The sequence below is a fragment of the Salvelinus sp. IW2-2015 genome, linkage group LG20 (genome assembly GCF_002910315.2).
Source record: "Salvelinus sp. IW2-2015 linkage group LG20, ASM291031v2, whole genome shotgun sequence".
Classification (NCBI taxonomy): Eukaryota; Metazoa; Chordata; class Actinopteri; order Salmoniformes; family Salmonidae; genus Salvelinus; species Salvelinus sp. IW2-2015.
Genome location: NC_036860.1, coordinates 17881250 through 17906344, shown reverse-complemented (window position 1 = coordinate 17906344; position 25095 = coordinate 17881250). Strand labels below are relative to the sequence as shown.

The 25095-nt window shown below is 43.0% G+C and overlaps 1 protein-coding gene across 1 annotated transcript; it reads left to right on the top strand.

Moving 5' to 3' along the window:
* The first annotated feature begins 1221 nt into the window (after positions 1 to 1221).
* LOC111981126 (beta-glucuronidase) lies at positions 1222 to 25095 on the top strand. The gene is made up of 12 exons (XM_024012276.2): positions 1222 to 1508; positions 6343 to 6525; positions 6720 to 6901; positions 9033 to 9175; positions 9407 to 9594; positions 11552 to 11704; positions 11996 to 12174; positions 12537 to 12683; positions 21852 to 21936; positions 22635 to 22811; positions 23150 to 23285; positions 24451 to 25095. Exons 1-12 carry the CDS (start codon positions 1296 to 1298, stop codon positions 24576 to 24578), a joined length of 1914 nt encoding a protein of 637 aa, XP_023868044.1. The 5' UTR covers positions 1222 to 1295; the 3' UTR covers positions 24579 to 25095.

The following is a 25095-nucleotide window of genomic DNA, read 5'->3' as shown; positions in this document are numbered from 1 at the left end:
TTCATTAAAAAAAATAGCTAGCATTGCTGGGTGGTCCTCTCAATCTTAGTTAGCTGTCCAAAGTTAGACTGCATCTAGTCTGGCGACATCACAATCCCCCCMAAAAAAGGTTTTCCTACTAATTATTTGCATTCTTTTGAAATGTTAACACATTTCCAAGCCAAATCCTAGTTGTATTGAGGTAGGCTAAAGTCAGCCAGCTACCTAGCTAGGTACTATAGCTAGCTAACATTAGCTATGCTAGCAATGATAGTGAATGATTTTCAAAATATACATAACCAGCAGTCTACGGTCTAGCTATCGGTATACTCACCACCAATGGGGAGCAACGATCTCCAACCACCTATTCTGCAAGGAAGGTCCTTCAGCAGGGAATGCATACCATAGTTGGCTGTGATTACAGGGGCGGCAGGTAGTCTACTGGCAAGGTAAAACATATATATAATAATAATAATCTGTCGTTCTGTCCCTGAACAAGGCACTTAACCCACTGTTCCCACTATGCCGTCATTGACATAAGAATGTGTCCTTAACTGACTTGCCTAGTTAAAGCAATAAAATAAAATACCTGGAAGCATGCATTGTCGAACCAGTGCCAAAGGCATGGTTAATCCATATAGGGCTTTTCAGTCTCAGACGGAATGCGTTGGGGGCGATAAAACAACAGAGCCATATTCAATGAAGGGTAACTGAGGGCCGATTTCTTTGCACCTGGAGTTATCCAAACCCAACCTTCATTTACTAGTTGTGATACAAACTCCGTTTAAGACGAGACTGACTTGATGACCAAAATTATCCTATTTACACTTCTTAGTAAATTTTGAATAAATGTTTCTGACTCATATCGATGTCACATAGGCCGTTTTCAAAGGGATTTGTTCGTTTTTAGGGGCAGACCGTTTTAACCGTTTTAAATTTCAACTTCAAAGGGGGTGACGTTGGCCTTCACAACGATCCCGGTTTAGACTTCTCCATTTTGCACACACATTTCTTGATCTTTATGAGGAGCATCATTCACCGCCTGTGTGAGGCTCTGCGTGGTGGCCAGAGCTAAGCATTGCATTATTGTTGATGCATCGGGAATATTACAACAACAAAAAAATCCACAAAAACAAATATTTGTGGATTAATGCGTAGAAAAATACAATGGTAAAGAAATAGTTTGAGAATGTTAGCATGTTTTGGGAACATTTAAATTAATCAGACTATGATCACGTGACTTATGGCTGGTCGCGTGACGTCTCTTCTGCAAGCAGAAAGCTGTTGTTAGCTAATGTGGGAGCTCTAAAAAAAAAATGGAGGGCTTTAGACGGCTAGTAAAGTATTTTTTATCCCTATCTTCAGTATGGAACGTCGGTCATTTCAAGGACAGTGGGATGCTCTTTCCTCGAGAGTCGTCGTCGCGAGAGATCAAAGAGCTGAATGGACTATGGAACTTCAGGGCCGACCTCTCGCTCAACAGGAACTTGGGCTTTGAACAAGCATGGTACAAAAGTCGCCTTGCAGAGGTATGTAAACATCAATTGGCATTATCTAAATAGACCTTAACTATGTAACATGGATATTGTCGTTAATCGTGCTCAAAAGTATGTGCAGGTGGACTACGGGTCTTGCTTGTGCATAGTTAGTTATGGGTCGCTATAAATTCCCTTCAATGAGTGGTCGGTCTGTTTGGGAAATTTGAATTAAACTTTTATTTGCAGAATGATCTATCTTTAGTCTGCAAAAAAACTGTTTAGTAGTCTGTTGCAACTACATAGAGTAAATACATTTTAGTCCAATAAATAAGTTGACATTCACAACTAGAACTGTTTGTTTCGCCAAGTAGTTGCATGTATTTGAGTAGTTATACATTATAACGGCGATATACCATGGCTCGTTTGAAAGGGTCAAAAGCAATGACTGTAATCCTACATGGTGTGGCAGGTAGCCTAGTGGTTAGTATTGGGCCAGTAACAGAAAGGTTGCTTGATCGAATCCCCGAGCTGACAAGGTAAAAATCTGTCATTCTGCAGGCAGTTAACCCACTGTTCCTAGGCCGTCATTGTAAATAAGAATTTGTTCTTATTAACTGACTTGACTAGTTAAATAAAGGTGAAGTTAATGAAGTTTAATGAAGTTTAAGTTTAAGAACACACCCCTACTTGCTTGTTTTGCCCACCATGACAAATTTGTTCCAATTAGAAACGACAGGTTGGTTTAGTTCTCTTGGTTTAGTTATAAAATGTGGCTCCTTTGTTTTGTTGTCCTGGCACCATACTGCCAGGTCTCTGACGACCTCCCTATAGGCTGTCTCATCATTGTCGGTGATCAGGCCTACCACTGTTGTCGTCAGCAAACTTAATGATGGAGTTGGAGTTGTGCTTCGCCACGCAGTCCTGGGTGAAAAGGGAGTACAGGAGGAGACTAAGCACGCACCCCTGAGGGGGCCCTGTGTTGAGGATCAGTGTGGCAGATGTGTTGCTGCCTACCCTTACCACCTAGGGGTGGCCTGTCTGGAAGTCCATGATCCAGTTGCAGAGGGAGTTGTTTAGTCCCAGGGTTCTTAGCTTAATGATGAGCTTTGTGGGCACTATGGTGTTGAATGCTGAGCTGTAGTCAATGAACAGCATTCTCACATAGGTGTTCCTTTTGTCCAGGTGGGAAAGGGCAGTGTGGAGTGTGATTGAGCTTGCATCATCTGTGGCTCTGTAGGGATGGTATGCTAATTGGAGTGGGTCTAAGGTTTCTGGGATGATGGTGTTGTGAGCCATGACCAGCCTTTCAAAGCACTTCATGTTTACCAACGTGAGTGCTATGGGGCGGTTGTCATTTAGGCAGGTTACCTTTTTTCTTTCTTTGGCGCAGGGACTATGGTGGTCTGCTTGAAACATGTAGGTATTACAGATTCGGTCAGGGAGAAGTTGAAAATGTCAGTGTAGACACTTGCCAGTTGGTCCACGTGTGCTCTGAGTACACGTCCTGGTAATCTGTCTGGCCCCGCAGCCTTGTGAATGTTGACCTGTTTTAAAGGTCTTGCTCACATCGGCTACGGAGAGCGTTATCACACAGTTGTCCGGAACAGCTGGTGCTCTCATGTATGCTTCAGTGTTGCTTGCCTCGACGCGAGCATAGAAGGCATTTAACCCGTCTGGTAGCTCGCGGTTCGGTTTCCCTTTGTAGTCCGTAATAGTTTGCAAGCCCTGCCAGAGAATCTATGTATGTGTAGAGAGGGATATTTATCGATCACATTTTCTTATTGTATGCGATATTTTGTTTAAAGTAAGGACATTTGCATAAATAAACCGAGCCTATTTGCATATGAGTATATTAACTTAAAGGGGTGGAACAGGGCTGTAACCACCAAACACTTACTCCGTCTAGGCCTACCTGCACTGTCTTGTCAAGTTCTGTTGCCTAATTCAACAAGTGTGTGTCAATAGCAGGATACCCTCGGATAAAAAATCAAACACGCTTGGCTCTAAATTATTACTTTTTTTCTTCCACAAATGAACACCATCAAAATAAAGTTATTTTCTCTTTCTTGTGATGCAAGTGTCAAGACGTTGCGTTAAATCACCACTGGAGCTTTAATTAGCGTTCTTATAGATTCAACAGAAAGCCAAAGTATTCCATCAAAAACATTTCAGCCATTACAGGGGTATGTTTGACAGGTCATTATAAACATTTCTACGGTCGTAATGTTAAAACGAGAAACGAAAGGCACCGGAAAGAGTATGAAAGTAAAATTTAAAGCAATCAATCCACAGAGATTTAAGTGAATTTTGCATACCTCAAACTCAGGAAATGGGTGGCTGGAAAAAGACAGATCCTCAGGTGGGCGGGGCATGCACGTTGCTAGTATCATGATTGTCTTCCCCCCCGAAAAATATTTACATGAAGATTGACTACAAATATAAAAAATTCTCCATCCACTATAATGGGGATCCTGTTTTCCGCTCACAATTCCTGCAGTTCCGCGGTCGTCTGTCGTGCACACCTTGTCGGAGGCAATTTTTCAACTAACCTGGTTCTTGCAGATACACCTTTCTACCGAATCGAGAACAAAGAAGGTATCTTGTAAATGTCCCTGTTCAGTTGCAGGCGGTTCTCCAAAAACCAGAGAATATTCAGAAAGATGGTAAAAATCCATGTTTTGTATCACGTGAGAAATGCCTCTTGCATGTGTGTAGTTTTTTGTTTGTCACACTGACGCGCTGTCATCACAGAGATGACTCTGGGGCCCAAAAGCCCATTTTTTTTGCATGGGCAGCGCCATTGGACTTACCCCATTTTGAAGTAGTCAACAGGGTGGGACTTCCTATGGGTTAAGGAAGGATCACATAATTCCATCCAAGTCATCAGGAGGGATCAGCCAATGAATTATAGTCGTGAGAAAACATTCTGTAATTGCAGGTGGCAGTAAATCGCCAACCTTGGCTTTATACCTGTTGAAACAACACATTATAGGTGGCAGTATGAAACATTTCAGTTGGTGTACAAACTCGTAGAAGAAAATTGACCAGGCCTACTTCAAAATGGAGATGGCCTCAATGGCGCTGCCCATTCTCTCAGATGCCATAATGGGACATATACTGTTGGGTCCTCTAATTATCTCTATTAGGGATGCACGATATATCGTTGAACGTATCGGAATGGACCGATATTAGCTAAAAATGCCGACATCGGCCCGATGTCTAGTTTAGCGCCGATGTGCAGAACTGACGTCAAAGCTGACGTGCATACCTATATGACGCCAAGTAAAATTTTGCGTTACATGTGCAACACCGCATTCCTAACCTAACCCACAAAGTCTGCTGTGTGGATCAAGCAGTCATTTGAAAGAGTAAGAAAATGTCAGCGAGACAACCCAAAGGCAAAATCCAAGCCAAGATGATGGAATTCATTACCCGTTCTGTCGTGGGTAATGTTGGTTTTCGCCGACTGGTCAAGCACTGGTACGCACTACCTAGTGCACTATTTTTCGCATCCTGCACTACCAGAGTTGCACAGTAATAACATCACTGCAATTAGCTTCACCACTGACATTTGGACCAGCAATATCAGCCCCATGAGCATGCGGAGTCTGACAGAACAGTGGGTTGTCAAGGATTTCGTACTGAGGAAAGTCGCATTGCATGCTCATGAATGTGCTGGTTGTCATACCGCTGCTGCCATTTCAATGGCATTTGAGAACATGTTTGAAACATGAACATGCTAGCTAGCGCCATTCGAACAACTGACTTGAGAAAAAAGCTCAACTGCGCCTGCAGCAGATGTGATACCCTCTATCATGGCATTGAAACACCTGGTCAACAAAACTGCCGACACAGGCTGTGAACAAGGGATTCGGTGGCGTTCTCTTTAATGTGTCGCCACCATGCTTGACACCATACAAGGACCGCTACTTCGATGCAGACAAGAAACAGGGTTTACGTGAAATGTTACATACACAGTGACAGTGCGCACAGAGGAAGAGAGGCCACGGACAGACAGAGCTGAAACTTCACTGCTTGACATGTATGATGAAATCCTAGTTAAGAATGAAACGACTGAACAAATGAACAACGAAACAGCACAGCAAGTAAGTGAAAGAAATAGGTTTTGATTGTTTTACTGGTAATGGGAACATACGTAAATGCCAACAAAATAATGTGTGTGTGCGCAACCTTTTTTTATTTAACTATGCGAGTCGGTTAAGAACAAATTCTTATTTACAATGACAGCCTACCCCGGCGACGAACGCTGGGCCAATTGTGCGCTGCCCTATTGGACTCCCAATCACGGCCGGATGTGATACAGCCTGGATTCGAAACAGGGACTGTAGTAACGCCTCATGCAGTGCCTTAGACCGCGGTGTGTTTGTGTGTGTGTGTTAACTGTACTAGAATGCTTAAAAGGCCACAAATTTTAAATATCGGTTATGTTTTGGCATGGAAAATATCGGTGCAACGCTAATCTCTATGGCTGTCATTTACTTCTACACGTGGCCGCGTCGCATAGAAACGACTAGAAATGCAAGCTGTTTGGTAGCTAAAATGGCGAGGGAACTGTTTTTATGAATATTCTCTGGTTTTTGGAGAACCACCTGCAATTGAACACGGACATTTTTAAGATACACTTCTGACTCGAGAACAAAAAAAGTATCTGCAAAAACCGACCCTTTCTACTAGCCAAAGTATAATGGTTACTATGGAATAATTCACACATCGCCGCTTAATGTATAGCTAGTATTTTAGCTAATGCTTTGTAAACTCAATAATTCAACATGATTTTAAAGGGATAGCCTGTTTCAAATAATTTGCTCAATTCCTCCCTCTTCTTTTTTTTTCTCTCGCTCTTTACCTGTATTTGTTTATGTAGAGTGGTCCAGTGATTGACATGCCAGTGCCCGCCAGCTACAATGACATCACCCAGGACCCACGGCTGAGGGATTTCATTGGCTGGGTGTGGTACGAGAGAGAAGTGTTGGTACCCTCTGGATGGGTGTCTGAGGGAACCAGAGTTGTGCTGAGAGTTGGGAGTGCACACTACTACTCAGTGGTCGTGAGTATCTCACAAATTTTCTAACACTTCTGCTTAAGTTGCCATTCTGTTTTGCTCGTAGGATAACTCCACAACCTCCTCTCACATGAGTTCATCTGCAATGTACATGCACATCCCTCATTGAAAAAGGTATGATATTGTGTAAAGACTGTCACTCTGGCTACATAGGAATAACAGTATTTCTTCCCTGCCAGTGGGTGAATGGGATCAAAGTGATGGAGCACGAGGGCGGCCATCTTCCTTTTGAGGCTGAGATAGTGGAGGTCCTCCGTAACAACCTAGGTGGGGCCTGCAGGATCACCATAGCTGTCAACAACACCCTGACTCTCCAAACCCTGCCCCCAGGGACTATCCAACATATAGACGACCCCACCAGGTGACGTGATGAAGAGATTTTATATATATATATACACTGCTCAAAAAAATAAAGGGAACACTTAAACAACACAATGTAACTCCAAGTCAATCACACTTCTGTGAAATCAAACTGTCCACTTAGGAAGCAACACTGATTGACAATAAATGTCACATGCTGTTGTGCAAATGGAATAGACAAAAGGTGGAAATTATAGGCAATTAGCAAGACACCCCCAATAAAGGAGTGGTTCTGCAGGTGGTGACCACAGACCACTTCTCAGTTCCTATGCGTCCTGGCTGATGTTTTGGTCACTTTTGAATGCTGGCGGTGCTTTCACTCTAGTGGTAGCATGCGACGGAGTCTACAACCCACACAAGTGGCTCAGGTAGTGCAGCTCATCCAGGATGGCACATCAATGCGAGCTGTGGCAAGAAGGTTTGCTGTGTCTGTCAGCGTAGTGTCCAGAGCATGGAGGGGCTACCAGGAGACAGGCCAGTACATCAGGAGACGTGGAGGAGGCCTGGAGGAGGCCGTCTCCTGAACCCAGCAGCAGGATCGCTACCTCCGCCTTTGTGCAAGGAGGAGCACTGCCAGAGCCCTGCAAAATGACTTCCAGCAGGCCACAAATGTGCATGTGTCTGCTCAAACGGTCAGAAACAGACTCCATGAGGGTGGTATGAGGGCCTGACGTCCACAGGTGGGGGTTGTGCTTACAGCCCAACACCGTGAGGACATTTGGGCATTTGCCAGAGAACACCAAGATTGGCAATTCGCCACTGGCACCCTGTGCTCTTCACAGATGAAAGCAGGTTCACACTCAGCACAATGAGCACATGTGACAGACGTGACAGAGTCTGGAGACGCCGTGGAGAACGTTCTGCTGCCTGCAACATCCTCCAGCAATGACCGGTTTTGGCGGTGGGTCAGTCATGGTGTGGGGTGGCATTTCTTTGGGGGGCCGCACAGCCCTCCATGTGCTCGCCAGAGGTAGCCTGACTGCCATTAGGTACCGAGATGAGATCCTCAGACCCCTTGTGAGACCATATGCTGGTGCGGCTGGCCCTGGGTTCCTTCTAATGCAAGACCATGCTAGACCTCATGTGGCTGGAGTGTGTCAGCAGTTCCTGCAAGAGGAAGGCATTGATGCTATGGACTGGCCGCCCGTTCCCCAGACCTGAAATCCAATTGAGCACATCTGGGACATCATGTTCTCGCTCCATCCACCAACGGCAACGTTGCACCACAGACTGTCCAGGAGTTGGCGGATGCTTTAGTCCAGGTCTGGGAGGAGATCCCTCAGGAGACCATCCGCCACTCATCAGGAAGCATGCCCAGGCGTTGTAGGGAGGTCATACAGGCACGTGGAGGCCACACACACTACTGAGCCTCATTTTGACTTGTTTTAAGGACATTACATAAAGTTGGATCAGCCTGTGTGTGGTTTTTCCACTTTAATTTTGAGTGTGACTCCAAATCCAGAACTCCGTGGGTTGATAAATTTGATTTACATTGATCATTTTTGTGTGATTTTTGTTGTCAGCACATTCAACTATGTAAATAAAAAAGTATTTATAAGAAATATTTTCATTCATTCAGATCTAGGATGTGTTTATTTTAGTGTTCCCTTTTAATTTTTTTGAGCAGTGTATATTTAGCATTGTCAGCATTCCCAAACTCGGTCCTGGGGACCCCAAAGGGGTGCACATTTAGTTTTTTGCCTTAACACTACATAGCTGAATCAAATCATCTTACGTTTGAGTTGATTATTTGTATCAGCTGAGTAATGCTAGGTCCAAAAACAAAATGTAGATCATATTGACCTGGCCAAAAGCCACACCTCATTAAGCCCCCCCCCCACACACACACACAGCAATCGAATGTATGGAGAGATCAATAGAGCAGAAGGATTAAATTCAGGATGAGTCGTCACTCTAGTCCCAGGACAGAGTCTGGGAAACGCTGCCTTATGTTATCATTTTTAAGTTGGGACTAATCTCACATTGCCAGACACACATTTTAAGATTTTCTACAGACCAAACCTAAAATGACAGGTCGAGGCTAACTATCTTTTGATTCCTTTTCTGGTGTTAGGAGGGGAAATCATGTTTTGGATTACAAATGGAGGAAAATCTATGTCTATTGTCTACAGGTATCCTGCTGACTATGTTGTGCAAAACACAAACTTTGACTTCTTCAACTATGCTGGTTTACATCGGCCTGTAATGTTGTATACCACTCCTAAGGCGTATGTGGATGACATCACAGTGCTGACAACCTTTGTTGACAACATTGGTGAGTGCAAAAGAAGAAAACAACAGATTTTGTCATTCAATTGATCACTCAATCAATTATTTAGGCCTGTTCATCCATACCCTTTTCACACTATCGTGCCGACCAAAATTGTACTGACTCGGATATTTCCTTTTCACATTGTCCTTTTCTGCATGATTCCATCAACTATTGAATAGTGTGAAAATGGAACTAGTGTACTAAGGTGTTGGTCTCTTCTGTTCTGTGGCCTAGGTCTGCTCTCCTACCAGGTGTCGGTGCTGGGCAGTCCCAACCCCACGGTCACGGTGACTCTCTCAGACAAAGATGGCCGTTGTGTGGCCTCTTCCACTGGACCCTCTGGGGTCCTCAAAGTAACGGACGCCAACCTGTGGTGGCCGTATCTAATGCATGAGAATCCAGGTTATCTGTATTCTATGGGGGTGAGTTGGGCTGCATTCATAGTTGTATTTAATTAGAGTCTTACTGTTCCTTTATGTTCTTTTTTGTCAAACCTTTTATCAATGCAAACTACTTCAAATTATTATATGCAGAAATAAAAGTATTCGCACAGTTTTTACTCATGTATCACCCTATCCGTGTGATGACTGATTCACAGCTCACATGAACATAGCATCAGTTTGACAACTCAATCACACCACCCACACATCCACTTCCTGTGTTTTTGTAACAAAGGCTACAAAAATAATTTTGTAGCCTTTTCAGAAAGTTGCAAAATTACAGAATGTTCGAAATGTCTTGTACAGCAGATAGAATTATCTGGCTGTCATTGTAAATAAGAATTTGTTCTTAATTGACCTGATTAGTAAAATAAATCTGACTCATAGAATTTTGAGTTGTGTAAGCTCTATTACATTTCTATTTGCAACGTCCCGAATCTGAACGTTTCACCTTTTCCACATTGTGTTAAGTACAGCCTTATTCTCAAATTGATTACATTGTTTTTTTTTATCCCCCTCATCAATATATACACACTACCCATAATGACAAAGGAAAAACGGGTTTTTAGAAACATTTGCTAATTTATTCAAAATAAAATAACAAATAACTTTTATATAAATAAGTATTCAGACGCTTTGCTATGAGACTGAGATTGAGTTCAGGTGCATCCTGTTTCCATCGGTCATCCTTGAGATGTTTCTACAACATGATTGGACCCCACCTGTGGTAAATTCTATTGATTGAACATGATTTGGAAAGGCACACACCTGTCTATATAAAGGTCCCACAGTTGACAGTCATGGCAGAGCAAAAACCAAGCCATTATTAGGGTGACGGAATAGTCCGTAGAGCTCCGAGACAGGATTGTGTCGAGCCACAGATCTGGGGAAGGGTACCAAAAAAGTATCATCATTCTTAAATGGAAGAAGTCTCTAACAAGACTCTTCCTAGAGCAATCGGGGGAGAAGGGCCTTGGTCAGGGAGGTGACCAAGAACCTGATTGTCACTCTGACAAGCTCCAGAGTTCCTCTGTGGAGATAGGAGAACCCTCCAGAAGGACAACCATCTCTGGAGCACTCCACCAATCAGGCCTTTATGGTAGTGGCCAGACAGAAGTCGCTCCTCATTAAAGGCACATGACAGCCCACTTGGAATTTGTCAAAAGCTACCTAAAGGACCCTTTACTCAGTACTTTGTTGAAGCACCTTTGGAAACAATTACACCATGAGAAACAAGATTCTCTGGTCTGATGAAACCAAGCTTGAACTCTTTGAATGCCAAGCATCACGTCTTGAGGAAACCTGGCACCATCCCACGATGAAGCATGATGGTGGCAGCATCATGCGGTGGAGATATATCTTTCAGGGATTGGGAGACTAGTCAGGATCGAGGGAAAGATGTACAGAGGTCCTTGACGAAAACCTGCTCAGGACCTCAGACTGAGGCGAAGGTTCACCTTCCAACAGGAAAACGATCCTAATCACACAGCCAAGACAACGCAGGAGTGGCTTCAGGACAATAGCCCGGACTTGATCCTGATCAAACATCTCTGGAGCGACGTTCCCCATCCAACCGGACAGAGCTTGAGAGATTCTGCAAAGAAGAATGGGAAGAACCACCCAAACACAGGTGTGCCAAGCTTGTCGCTCCTACCCAAGAAGACTCGAGGGTGTAATCGTTGCCAAAGGTGCTTCAACAAAGTATGGAGTAAAGGGTCTGAATACTTTTATGTAAATGTGATATTTCAGTTTTATTTTTAATACATTTGCCAACATTTCTAAATGTGTTTTTGCTTTCACTATGGGGTATTGTGTGTAGATTGATAAGGGGGGACGGGACTATTTAATCCATTTTAAAATAAGGCTGTAACGTAACAAAATGTGGGTAAAGTCGAGGTCTGAATATTTTCCAAATGCACTGTACGTCCCTCGTTGCCAGGTTCACATGACAACAAGTGGTGAGGGTTCTGTCTATGAGGATGTGTATGCTCTGCCTGTGGGCATCCGCACTGTGCAGGTCACCAACACACAATTCCTCATCAACAACAAACCCTTCTATTTCCATGGAGTCAACAAACATGAGGATGCTGATGTGAGTACTGAGTAGTACCATTAGAGGGCAGCAAACTCTGAACCAGAAAAGTGGGCAGTGTGTCAGTTTTGTATTGTGTATGCAACTGACTTCCAGCAGGTGTTAAGTCATATTTGCCAAGGAATTTAAGCAATAAAAAAGGTTGAAGTGGCATATACGTTCTTATCATCTGATTAGGTTCTCAGTGTTTAGAATAAACACTTTTTTGTTATCTGGTTTTAATTACTCTGTAATTCAATAGACCAATTTCTGTGTCAACTGTCTGTTCTCATTGCTTGCTGTGTGTGTCAGATCCGAGGCAAAGGCCTGGACTGGCCGCTGATGGTGAAGGATTTCAACCTGTTGAAGTGGCTGGGTGCCAACTCGTTCAGGACCAGCCACTACCCCTACGCTGAGGAGATATTGCAGATGGCAGACCGCCATGGCATCGTGGTCATCGACGAGTGTCCCGGGGTGGGCATCAAAGATATGTAAGTCATCGTCATAGTGACAGTTGCGGTTCCTGTGACCTCTCTGAAGGGTCAGTTAAAGGTTACACGGTCACCAGGTGTCAGCAACGTTTGATGAGAACCTCAAGGTGTTCTTTCGCACAATGAGTGTGCCAGTCATTTTTTAAGATACTTTTATTTAAGCCTGTCCTTTTTTTGCTTGCAAGTCTAAACCATTAACTACTCTGTTTCAAATGGACCATTATTGGCAAGTTTATATACAGCATTGAACTTTTAAAATATTATCAATGCTCTGCCAATACATCATCATTAAAGTCTAGCATCAAGTCAGGTCTTCTGTGTCTCTGGGACATCCTAATCGTATCCTGTCTCTTGTCCCCCAGCCGTAGTTTTGGGAACGCCTCCCTGTCGCATCACCTGGCGGTCATGGATGAACTGGTGAGGAGGGACAAGAACCACGCCTCCGTGGTCATGTGGTCTGTAGCCAATGAGCCGGCCGCTGAGATGCCCCCTGCTGGATTCTATTTCAAGTAAGAGAATGTTAGCATTCATTCACATTCCCTAAATGTGCATCCTTGTTACTTAAAATGAACATTCACGTCATGCAAGAGTGACATTGTAGTGAACAAGGACTGTTAGTTACACTGAAACTCTTCTTAGTTCTCACATTTACAAACGAGGTAGCCCTTTACGCTTACAGCCCAGCCTGTTTACAGTATGAAAATTGCATATTTGGTCAATAATAAGGACCTAAATTGGAACACGATGAATGTACAGTAACATATTATAAGTGTCAGCTTTACAGCACTGTATGGGATTCAACTAACATACATTTTAAATGTGTGCACCACACACAACCAGAAAGATGCCCCCTCCTGTTAATTGGGTTACTTTTGAAAAATAATTTGTGCTGTAAATCAGGAAGACAGTGTTCTGAAAGATTAGACGTTGAGGATTATAATAAACACCGCTTTCATGTCATACAAGTGAACCACACATCCGTGAGTCCAAATGTGCTCTTCACATTTCCATATTATAAAACTCATGTCATTTACAGTATCAGTGTTATAATCGTTGTGCTAGATGTACAGTCACAAGGATGACATGGTGTCATACCCTAGGTTGTTCTGAACAGAATGCCACAAGTGCCTCGCAACAGATTCAGCCCTGCCCACAAAGGGTAAAAAAAAAAGTAATCTCAGTGAAATACATTTATTTTAGTACTGCGCTAAATTACTTCATATGTTATGTTTATAAGAGTTTATGCCTGATCTGTGATGCGTTTAGCCAGCAAGTCAATTTTTTTTTTTATATATATACTTTTACAACTTATTTTAAGTTACAAAGCCGAGATGGTAAAATGCTAATTCATTGGCAATAACTGCATGCACTCTGTAAAAACGTACGCAGCAAGCTTGTCTGTATCTAGTGTGAGTGAACATTATGATGAATTTAATATTTTTTTACTGGCTCTGCTCTTCTTGACTCATTCAGTGACTATATCTTTTGACACCTCTGTTCGAGTCAGTAATGCCCAAAGCAAGTCTTCCTCTGACACCGCCTGGCATAGAGGTCCTGGATGGCAGGAAGCTTGGCCCAAGTGATGTACTGGGCCGTACGCTGAGCAGTTGCCATACCAGGCGACTATGCAACCAGTCAGGATGGTGCCGCTGTAGAACCTTTGGAGGATCTGAGGACCCATAACAAATCTAAGTCTCCTGAGGGGGAATAGGTGTTTGGACCATGATAGTTTGTTGATGTGGACACAAAGGAACTTGGTGCTCCACTACAGCCCTGTCGACGTCAATGGGGATGTGCTCGGCCTTCCTTTTCCTGTAGTCCGCTATCAGATCCTGAGTCTTGATCACGTTGCGGGAGGGGTTGTTTTGTTGGCACCACACTGCCAGGTTTCTGACCTTCTCCCTACAGGCGGTTTCATCGTTGTTGTAGATCAAGCCTACCACAATTGTGTCATCGGCAGAGTTAATGATGGTGTTGGAGTCGTGCTTTGCCAATCAGTCGTGTGTGTGAACTGGGAGTACAGAAAGGTACCAAGCACACACCCCTGAGGGACCCCCATATTGAGGATCAGGGTGTTGTTGCCTAACCTTACCACCTGGGGGTGGCCTGTCATGAAGTCCAGCATCCAGTTGCAGAGGGAGGTGTTTAGTCCCAGGGTCCTTAGGTTAGTGGTGAGCTTTCTGAGCACTATGGTGTTGATCTCTGAGCTGTAGTCAATGAACAGCATTCTTACATAGGTGTTCCTTTTGTCCAGGTGGGAAAGGGCAGTGTGGAGTGCAACTGAGATTGCGTCATCTGTGAATCTGTAGGGGCGGTATGCGAATTGGAGTGGGTCTAGGGTTTCCGGAATGATGGTGTTGTGAGCCATGACCAGCCTTTTTAAAAGCACTTCATGGCTACCATTGGTCGTTTAGGCAGGTTAACTTCGCTCTCTTGGGCACAGGGACTATGGTAGTCTGCTTGAAACATGTAGGTATTATAGACTCGGTCAGGGAGAGGTTGAAAATGTCAGTGAAGACACTTGCCAGTTGGTTCGCGCATGCTCCTGAGTACACGTCCTGGTAATCCGTGAATGTTGACCTGTTTTAAAGGTCTTGCTAACATCGGCTACGGGTAGCGTGATCACACAGTCGTCTGGAACAGCTGGTGCTATCTTGCATCCTTCAGTGTTGCTTGCCTCAATGCGAGCATAAAAGGCACTTAGCTCATCTGGTAGGCTCGCGTCACTGGGCAGCTTGCGGCTGGGTTTCCCTTCGTAGTCCGTAATAGTTCGCAAGCCCTCCACATCCGAGAGTCAGAGCCAGTGTAGTAGGATTCAATCTTAGTCCTGTATTGATGCTTTGCATGTTTGATGGTTCGTTTGAGGGCATAGCAGGATTTCTTATAAGCGTCCGGATTAGTGTCCTGCTCCTTGAAAGTGGCAGCTCTATCCTTTAGCTCGGTGCGGATGTTGCCTGTAATCCATGGCTTCTGTTTGGGATATGTGCGTATGGTAATTGGGTACATCGTCGATGCACTTATTGATGAAACCGGTGGCTGAGGTGGTATACTCCTCAATGCCATTGGAATATGCACCGTGGTTCTTCCAGTCTGTGCTAGCAAAACAGTCCTGTAGCGTCCGCATCATCTGACCACTTCCTTATTGAGCGAGTCACTGGTATTTCCTGCTTTAGTTTTTGCTGGTAAGCAGGAGCCGGGAGGAAATAATTACATTTACATTTAAGTCATTTAGCAGACGCTCTTATCCAGAGCGACTTACAAATTGGTGCATTCACCTTATGATATCCAGTGGAACAACCACTTTACAATTTGCAATCTAACTCTTTTAAGGGGGGGGGGTTAGAAGGATTACTTTATCCTATCCTAGGTATTCCTTAAAGAGGTGGGGTTTCAGGTGTCTCCGGAAGTGGTGATTGACTCCGCTGACCTGGCGTCGTGAGGGAGTTTGTTCCACCATTGGTGCCAGAGCAGCGAACAGTTTTTGACTGGGCTGAGCGGGAACTGTACTTCCTCAGAGGTAGGGAGGCGAGCAGGCCAGAGGTGGATGAACGCAGTGCCCTTGTTTGGGTGTAGGGCCTGATCAGAGCCTGAGGTACGGAGGTGCCGTTCCCCTCACAGCTCCGTAGGCAAGCACCATGATCTTGTAGCGGATGCGAGCTTCAACTGGAAGCCAGTGGAGAGAGCGGAGGAGCGGGGTGACGTGAGAGAACTTGGGAAGTTGAACACCAGACGGGCTGCGGCGTTCTGATGAGTTGTAGGGGTTTAATGGCACAGGCAGGGAGCCCAGCCAACAGCGAGTTGCAGTAATCCAGACGGGAGATGACAAGTGCCTGGATTAGGACCTGCGCCGCTTCCTGCGTGAGGCAGGGTCGTACTCTGCGAATGTTGTAGAGCATGAACCTACAGGAAGGGTCACCGCCTTGATGTTAGTTGAGAACGACAGGGTGTTGTCCAGGATCACGCCAAGGTTCTTAGCACTCTGGGAGGAGGACACAATGGAGTTGTCAACCGTGATGGCGAGATCATGGAACGGGCAGTCCTTCCCCGGGAGGAAGAGCAGCTCCGTCTTGCCGAGGTTCAGCTTGAGGTGGTGACCGTCATCCACACTGATATGTCTGCCAGACATGCAGAGATGCGATTCACCACCTGATTATCAGAGGGGGGAAAGGAGAAGATTAATTGTGTGTCGTCTGCATAGCAATGATAGGAGAGACCATGTGAGGATATGACAGAGCCAAGTGACTTGTGTATAGCGAGAATAGGAGAGGGCCTAGAACAGAGCCCTGGGGGACACCAGTGGTGAGAGCACGTGGTGCGGAGACAGATTCTCGCACGCCACCTGGTAAGAGCGACCTGTCAGGTAGGACGCAATCCAAGCGTGGGCCGCGCCGGAGATGCCCAGCTCGGAGAGGGTGGAGAGTAGGATCTGATGGTTCACAGTATCAAAGGCAGCCGATAGGTCTAGAAGGATGAGAGCAGAGGAGAGAGAGTTAGCTTTAGCAGTGCGGAGCGCCTCCGTGACACAGAGAAGAGCAGTCTCAGTTGAATGACTAGTCTTGAAACCTGACTGATTTGGATCATAATTATGGTCAGATTTGCCAAATAGAGGGTGAGGGAGAGCTTTTTACGTGTCTCTGTGTGGAGTAAAGCTGGTCTGTATATATAATAACAAATAAAAAAATCCTCTCTGGTTGCACTTTTGACATGCTGGTAGAAATGTAGTAACACAGATTTCAAGTTTCCCTGAATTAGTCCCTGGCCAGTAGGAGCGCCGCTTCTGGATGAGCATTTTCTTGTTTGCTTATAGACAGCTACGTAAAATATAGATGGTGTGGTCTACAGTTTATCATGAGGTACTCTACTTCAGGTGAGCAATACCTCAAGACCTCCTTAATATTAGACATTGCGCACCAGCTGTTATGGACAAATACACACGCCACCTCCCCTTGTCTTGCCAGATGTAGCTGTTCTGTCAACAGCCAGTGAAACTGCAGGATGCCAAATTCCAAACAGAAATCCCATAATTTAAATTCCTCAAACATACAAGTATTTTACACCATTTTAAAGATACACTTGTTGTAAATCCAGCCAAGTGTCCGATTTCAAAAAGGTTTTACGACGAAAGCACACCAAACGATTGTTAGGTATGAGCCAAGTCACAGAAAAAGACAGCCATTTTTCCAGCCAAAGAGAGCAGTAACAAAAAGCAGAAATAGAGAAAGTTAATCACTAACCTTTGATAATCTTCATCAGATGACACTCAAAAATCTCAAAATCTGAGTTTAGGCAAGACGCTACTGTATCACTTGGCAAAAAGACTGAGAAAATGCAGAGCGCCAAATTAAAATTAATTACTATGAAAATTACTATAAAATCAAACTTTCATTAAATCACACATGAAAGATACCAAATTAAAGCTACACTGGTTGAATCCAGCCAACATGTCAGAATTCAAATAGGCTTTTCATCGAAAGCATACGATGCTATTTTCTGAGCATAGCACCATATTAAACAAAAGAGAGAACATTTCAACCCTGCAGGCGCGACACAACGCAGAAATAAAAATATAATTCATGCCTTACCTTTGAAGAGCTTCTGTTGTTGGCACTCCAATATGTCCCATAAACATCACAAATGGTCCTTTTGTTTGATTAATTCCGTCTATATATCCAAAATGTCAATTTATTTGGCACGTTTGATCCAGAATAACACCGGTTCCAACTTGCTCAAACGTGACGAGAAAATATCTCAAAGGTTACCTGTAAACTTTGCCAAAAAATGTCATACTACGTTTGTAATACAACTTTAGGTATTTTTTCACGTTAATGATCGATAAATTTGAAGACGGGATGATATGTGTTCAATACAGGATTAAATCGATATGTAGCATGCCTTCTGTTTGATTGAAGCGCATGTCCAGGACACCTGGAGTGCCTCGACTTCAAGATGGCCGTATTTCTTCATTACACAAAGGAATAACCTCAACCTATTTCTCCGGACTGTTGACATCTAGTGGAAGCTGTAGGAACTGCAAGCAATTTGCTTAGATATCTGGTTCCCCAATGAAAGCTCATTGAAAAGACAGTGACCTCAACAACAACAAAAAATCTGAATGGTTTGTCCTCTGGGTTTTGCCTGCCAAATAAGTTCTGTTATACTCAGACATGATTCAAACAGTTTTAGAAAACACCCTGAAGTTTCTATCCAAATCTACTAATAGTATGCATATCTTATCTCCTGGGGATGAGTAACTGGCAGTTGAATTTGGGTATGCTTTTCATCCAAATGTGAAAATGCTGCCCCCTACCCTAGAGAAGTTAAACAATAATGCAATGTGGTGTTGTAGGAGAACTGTCCCAGCTTTTTGAGCAGTGTGTCACGTCTTCACTGTTCTTTCTTGCACAATGATCACCTGGACTCTCCTCTGCCTATCAGCTATTCCTATTTGATCTTGTCGGTTCATATTGAAAATTGATGCAGCTTTGAATGCTTTTGTGTGGTATGATTGGTAGTTAGCCTATTGCATATCTGGACAAACTATCCACAATTGTTACTATGAATGGTGGATAGAGGGCAGGATAGACTGTTAGACTGAGACTATACTGACCTGTGGTATAGTAAAAGTTATACACTATGCTTTTCCGTGTGCGAAGGGAAGTACCAAAGCACCTTGATATAGGGGAAGCGCATGCAAGCTGATGAGGAAATTTGGCTAGGATGGAGAAAATTATATAGTAAAAGCTCATGTTAACCAGGGGGAAAAAACACGCTACCATGCCTTTATTTATTTTTATTTTTTAAACACAACCCTCCCYAAAGCAACCCTCCCACCCAGTAAATTGAACTTTCCCTAGCTAATATCGATGAGGCAAAACTATAAAAAGAGGAACGTTCATCAAGTGTCATGACTCATGCATGTTATGTATACCTAGCTATATTTAGGGTGTCCACCCACTCTGCCAAGAGTTGGTGAAAAATGCACTTTGATAACATTTCACTTCCTTTTGTTAAGATGTATTTCATAACATGACAAATATGATTAATGTTCTGACTCATTCAGTGGGGTCTTTTTCTAACATATCATTAACCTTTTGTTCAAAAAGTAATGTTTCATAACCTAATACATCTGATAATAAACACCAAGCTCTATTGACAGTGTTGTAGCATTCTTGACGAAACCTTTGTGGATTTCACATTTTATGGTCGTCTTCTAAGTTGTTTCCGCGGGTCGCAAAAATGTACATTTTTGAACTGACTTAAATGTTAAAGGCTTTGAAAATAAACCGTGCGGTACACTGTGCTCATTTTGACAATTCACTGCATTATATTTTTCTGATCACTTTTTTTTTCTCTCCATTTTTTTCTCTCCATCTGGAATCCATAGATTTAGTCCCCCTAATTTTAAAGGGTAAAAACTCCAATACATTTGGAATGGATTATGATAGATGTATGTACCATTGGTTTTCTTATAGGATTATCTACACTTAACATTTTTACACATTGGTCAAAATGTATTTTTGATTGGGCACCCTACTATATAGCTTGAGTCAAGGCAGAAGCAGTGTTACTCTTCATCAGCATCAATCAAAAAATATTTATGTGAAAACGACAGCACCACTTTGTGCAATTCGAAGACCCGAGCCAGCTAGTTGTCGTTGTTGACCGATCAGGTTTGCGCAGCCGAAAGTGAGTGATCTAGCTATTGAGCATTTTGAACGTGAGAACTTTCAAGCAAGCTAGCTAACTATTTTCAAATTGGGCATTTCTTTCATAACCCATCTAGCTAAGTTTGCTTTATCTAGCCTGCATTACACTTTTTGCCTTGTTGTTTGAGCTGTAATGCTAGTTAACTGCAGTACCAACCTGCCTAGCTGCCCATCTAATCAGCTAGGTAGCTATTTCTAGTACAGAAAATACATTTTTCAAGTTGAATGAATATGATTTTAAACCTAAAAATATACCATGTTAATTTCAAGGAAAAACACATGTAAGTGAATGGGTTTTCCAACGTTCTGAAACTTTCTCTACCCTTCATGGTCATTGCTAAGCTAAACTTATTTTAAAAAATGTCATTTTACCTTTATTTAACTAGACAAGTCCGTTAAGAACAAATTTTTATTTACAATGATGGGCGAACCCGGACGACACTGAGCCAATTGTGCGCCGACCTATAGGATTCCCAATCCCGGCCGTATGTGATACTACAGCCCCTTTTTCGTATCCAGGCTGTGACGCCTCTTGCACAAAGATGCAGTGCCTTAGAATGCTGTGCCACTTGTGAGCCCACTAAACAATAGGCCTCACGTCATTGACACAAACCTGTCTTCCTCCATTCTGAAGAAAATTTGCGGTGGAACACACACTTGAATACACTCAGCTCCATTTTATGTGCACCAAAATTGCAATCTTATTCTCTGAAGTGCCTTGTGAAAACCGTGTAAGATAAGATTTCATAACTTTCATATTCCATATTGGCTATAGCCTATTTTATCAAATTATGCCCACCTGACCCAGATTGCGATTTATACTAGACTGTTTTTGGATTGCGTAAACAACAGTATTTGTGTGATGGTGGGGATGCAGGGCTGGGTTCCAAACAAAGTGTTCTTGCTTCAGGTCCTCAACAGCACAGCTAGGAGAGCTTATAGAAGCACAACCATTTCGAGCTCTTCCTTGCATTAAAATTACTTAAACTGTGCACACTTTGGAGAGGTGTGTGTGTGTGGCCACTTGGAGACACCAGTTAAACTTCTTACTCAAACCCTTGTAATTTTTTCATCTTATGTTGCACCTACCCCCAAATGTTCCATTAATTATTATTCTACTGAATGTTTCCAGAGTTTGCAGCGTTTGTCGATAACGAAATGAATCCAAAGTGCAGTAAATGTAAAATGCACATAAAAGCAACAGTAATGTTTGGATTCAGTCTTGTCAGGTGAACTGTTGTCCTCACCATTGGTCTAATACTTTACCCATAATCTCCAAAGTGTTCCAATTGCTACCATGGTTTTGAATATGCTTCTCATATTTCTCCTGTTAGAAACATTTCAACATGGTCCAAGTTCCCTGAGTGTAAAGGGTTAATGGTGAAGTCATAAGGGAAGGGAAAAGGAGCATAATGTATATATTGTAGGCTATGTGTTCTTATTGTGGAGCAGCTTTTAGAATGGAAGGAAGGCTACAATTCCCCAAGTATTTTTTGGTATTTGCTTTACATCTAGAAAACCCAAGTAAACAAACTAAGTCGGTGGTGGGTGTGTGTGCATGCTTGTTCATTAGATGGTAGAGATGGATTTTTATGAGTCTGAGCATGTCTTGGTAGAATGCCATTACTGGCCTGTGGAATGCATCAGAGTAGTACTTAACAGAGCATTAACAGGTGTAGCTCAGGCCAGGGAGTGACTGGCAGAAATGGACGGGCACACAGCAGGAATTTCCTCATACAGTTCATTGCCATTTACAATACTTATTAACTATGTGTTGTGGTCATAGTCAACAAAGAGAGCCTGATGCGATGAGATGGAGTCATTTTATACTTGTTTAAAATTATTTCCTTCTTCATGGTCCTTTCTCCTGTACTCATCCGTCTCTGTATCCCTACCTCAACCCTCTGATCCCTTACCCCATCTTGGAACAGTAAACAATTGCTCTCTGTTTATGTTTTTGTGTCTTTTCAGGACACTGATAGCGCATACCAAATCTCTGGACCCAACTCGACCTGTCACCTTTATCACAGACAGTAACTTTGCCAGGGACAAAGGGGTGAGACTTCACTGTTTATGAAGGATTCTTTCTTCATAGAACTATGGCTCTCTCAATTAATTTTTCCTCGCATCCTCTCTCACTTCCTTCTCAAAACACATTCGAGGAGGTCAGAGGGAGAATTTTGGAGCTTTTCCTCCAATGCGCTTTGAGAAGAGGATGCAATGAATTGATGAAAGACCAACTGAAAAAAGTCAGTAGTCTTTAGTCTCCCTTTTTGACTGTGCTTGATTCTAAAGCCCTTGTTGGAATATATGTAGGGCTATTTTGAAGGCATACCTATGCCCTGATTCAATATTGTCTTACTGCTTAATGAGGTCTGACTCTGCAGCCACAGTGACTCCCTGCTGCAAAGTTTAAGAGGAATTTAACAGAATTTCCAGGGAAGTTCTACTCCAACTATCCAGACAGTAGTTGATCAGTGGTGCCACTTAGTGACTAAGCTAAGCACATCAATTATCATTCAAATTCCATTCATTACAATGGGAATTCAATGAAAATGTATTTTGTAACACCAACATTGTATCTATAGTTCTAGCTTTTTAGGCTTATTTCTCCTCACATTGAAACCTGACTTCATACCCAGGCTCCATCCATCAACTATGACATTTAAATGTCATACATTACAATGAAAATGTATTGAACACGGTTTACCCTGTATTTCTGCTCTTCTCATATTGAACCCGGTCTTTCCCCAGGCTCCCTATGTGGATGTGATCTGTGTTAACAGTTACTTCTCCTGGTACCACGACCCAGGTCACCTGGAGGTCATCCCCTTCCAGCTCAACACCCAGTTTGAGAACTGGTACGGGAAGTACCAGAAACCCATCATCCAGAGTGAATATGGAGCCGACGTGGTTCCAGGACTACACACGGTGAGTGTTCCAGAACTTCTTTGTTCTTGCAGAACCTCTTCCATGTCATTTCCTCACAGGACAGAAACAGACTTAAAAGGACGTACGGTATAAGGTAAACACGTGTGTATTTGCTGAGATTTCATGGCCTCTGAGGCGAACAATGGTCTGGATACCAGTTTTTCAAATATGCTTGAACAATTTGTCAAACACCTACCCAGGCTAGAACACAAGTTGAAACCTAAGTGGTTGAGCTTGAATGATCAACCCACATCTCTTTTGTAAAATAGACTTTGTCTCAATGAGAACCTGTAGAAACAAAAGTTAAATGATAAGCCACATTTTTATGTTCCCCACAGGATCCTCCCATGATGTTTACTGAGGAGTACCAGAAGATGGTCTTACAGAACTACCATGATGTGTTTGACCAAAAGAGGAAGGAGTATGTCATTGGAGAGCTCATCTGGAACTTTGCTGACTTCATGACAGCACAAAGTAAGGAGGAATCGGTACAAATTTATAGTAGTAGAGTTTATTGAAATTGTCAGAACAACAATTCTTGTTAAATATACAATTGAAGCTGGTTGTCATACCTTTGCTTGTTTAGTTTTGTGTATATTGAACAGAAATGACTAAAACTCCTTCATGACTAGGTAAGGAAAAAGGGAGCAGTAGCACAAATGGTTAGTAATGTGATGGTGGGGTAATAGAATGCTGAAAGTAGGCCAGTGCTTGAAAAGGTGCTAGTATTTATGTGAAATGTATTTAAAGCTCCCAGTGTTGGGTAAGTTCAGCCAGCAGGAGTGGGTGTAGCACACCAGGAGGGTTCATTCTTACTCTTAGACAGGCCACTCCCCCCACACTGTATATAGGTTTTCTTCAACTGTGTTATTGACTGTATGTTTTGTTTATTCCATGTGTAACTGTGTTGTATATGTCGAACTGCTTTGCTTTATTCTTGGCCAGGTCGCAGTTGTAAATGAGAACTTGTTCTCAACTTGCCTACCTGGCTAAATCAAGGTCAAAATAAAAAAATATTGGGTTGACTCGTGTACTGGAGGCAGCTCTGCAGAGTGGTCACTAGCTGGCACTGCCACAAAGTCATAACATCTGATTTTAACCCTAACCCTAACTTTAAGGACACGGCTAACCCTAATGCCTATCCCTAACCTTAAATGAGGACCAAAAAGCTATTTTGTTTTCATGAATTTTTACTGTATAGACAGTTTTGACTTTGTAGCTGGCCCATCTAGTGGAAACCAATCAGTTATGCTTCCAGGACAAGAATCATGACCATAAACATCAACATGCCACTACCCCAGTGCCAAGTTAGACCAGCATTCAAGAATACTATGTTGACACTGCTGGTCTTAAACATATTACCCACCCACTCCTCACTTTACATGCTGGTCTGGCACCATGTGTATACAGGGGAGTGAACATAATGTACTGTTTGAAGCAAGACCTTATCCCGTGTAGACAATCTCCAAGAGAAAGCAGAAGCTGTCTGTTCCTTTTCCACCTAATACAACAATGGTGTTGAATTTGGCGACCGTAAGAAAGTAATGTACAGATCTATAGGCTTTATACTTTTAAACGGCTGAAACAAACATACACATTTTGTTCAGGAAATTAACCTTTTCTCTTCCCATCTCTGCAGCGGTGACCCGTGTGGTGGGCAACAAGAAGGGCATCTTCAGTCGGCACAGACACCCCAAAGCTGGCGCCTTCCTCCTGAGAGAGAGGTACTGGAGGCTGGCCAATGAGACAGGCCTACTGCCCTTCTGAGCTAGGTACCCCTGATACACCTGGATGGGGGACACATAGCACCTGGGTCGTATTCATTAGTGCAAATACCCTCACTTCGTAACAAAACATTTTAGCTATACATTTTAGCTATACAAACCCACGACTCAGAACCGTGTCTTATGACAACTTCAATGCTCAGAAGACCACATCAGATTATTACCAGAACCAACCTCACTGGATCTTGGCTGAGTATTTGTCTTCCTCTGTTTTTAATTCAGGAATCAACCCCATTTTATGCATGAATGTAAATCATGATGTTCTGTGTCAAATGAATAGGAATGTGATGTATGAAAAATTTATGTGGATTTTTTCTTAGAATGCTTGCTTGCTCAATGTTAAGACTTCACCCATTTGACTTTTTCCAGATTGTTGTTATAGCCTGAATTTAAAATGGATTCAATTTAGTTTTTTTCACTGGCCTTGACACAATAACCCATAATGTCAAAGGAATTATGTTTTTAGAAATTGTTACAAATTAAAAGCTGAAATGTCTTGA

Excerpts from the sequence above, each read along its gene's own strand:
- LOC111981126 (XM_024012276.2), top strand. The coding sequence starts at position 1,296 with ATGGAGGGCTTTAGACGGCTAGTAAAGTATTTTTTATCCCTATCTTCA. Across the intron at positions 9,595-11,551 it reads GTTATCTGTATTCTATGGGG|GTTCACATGACAACAAGTGG; the intron begins GTGAGTTGGGCT and ends CCTCGTTGCCAG. Across the intron at positions 12,175-12,536 it reads GGGGTGGGCATCAAAGATAT|CCGTAGTTTTGGGAACGCCT; the intron begins GTAAGTCATCGT and ends CTTGTCCCCCAG.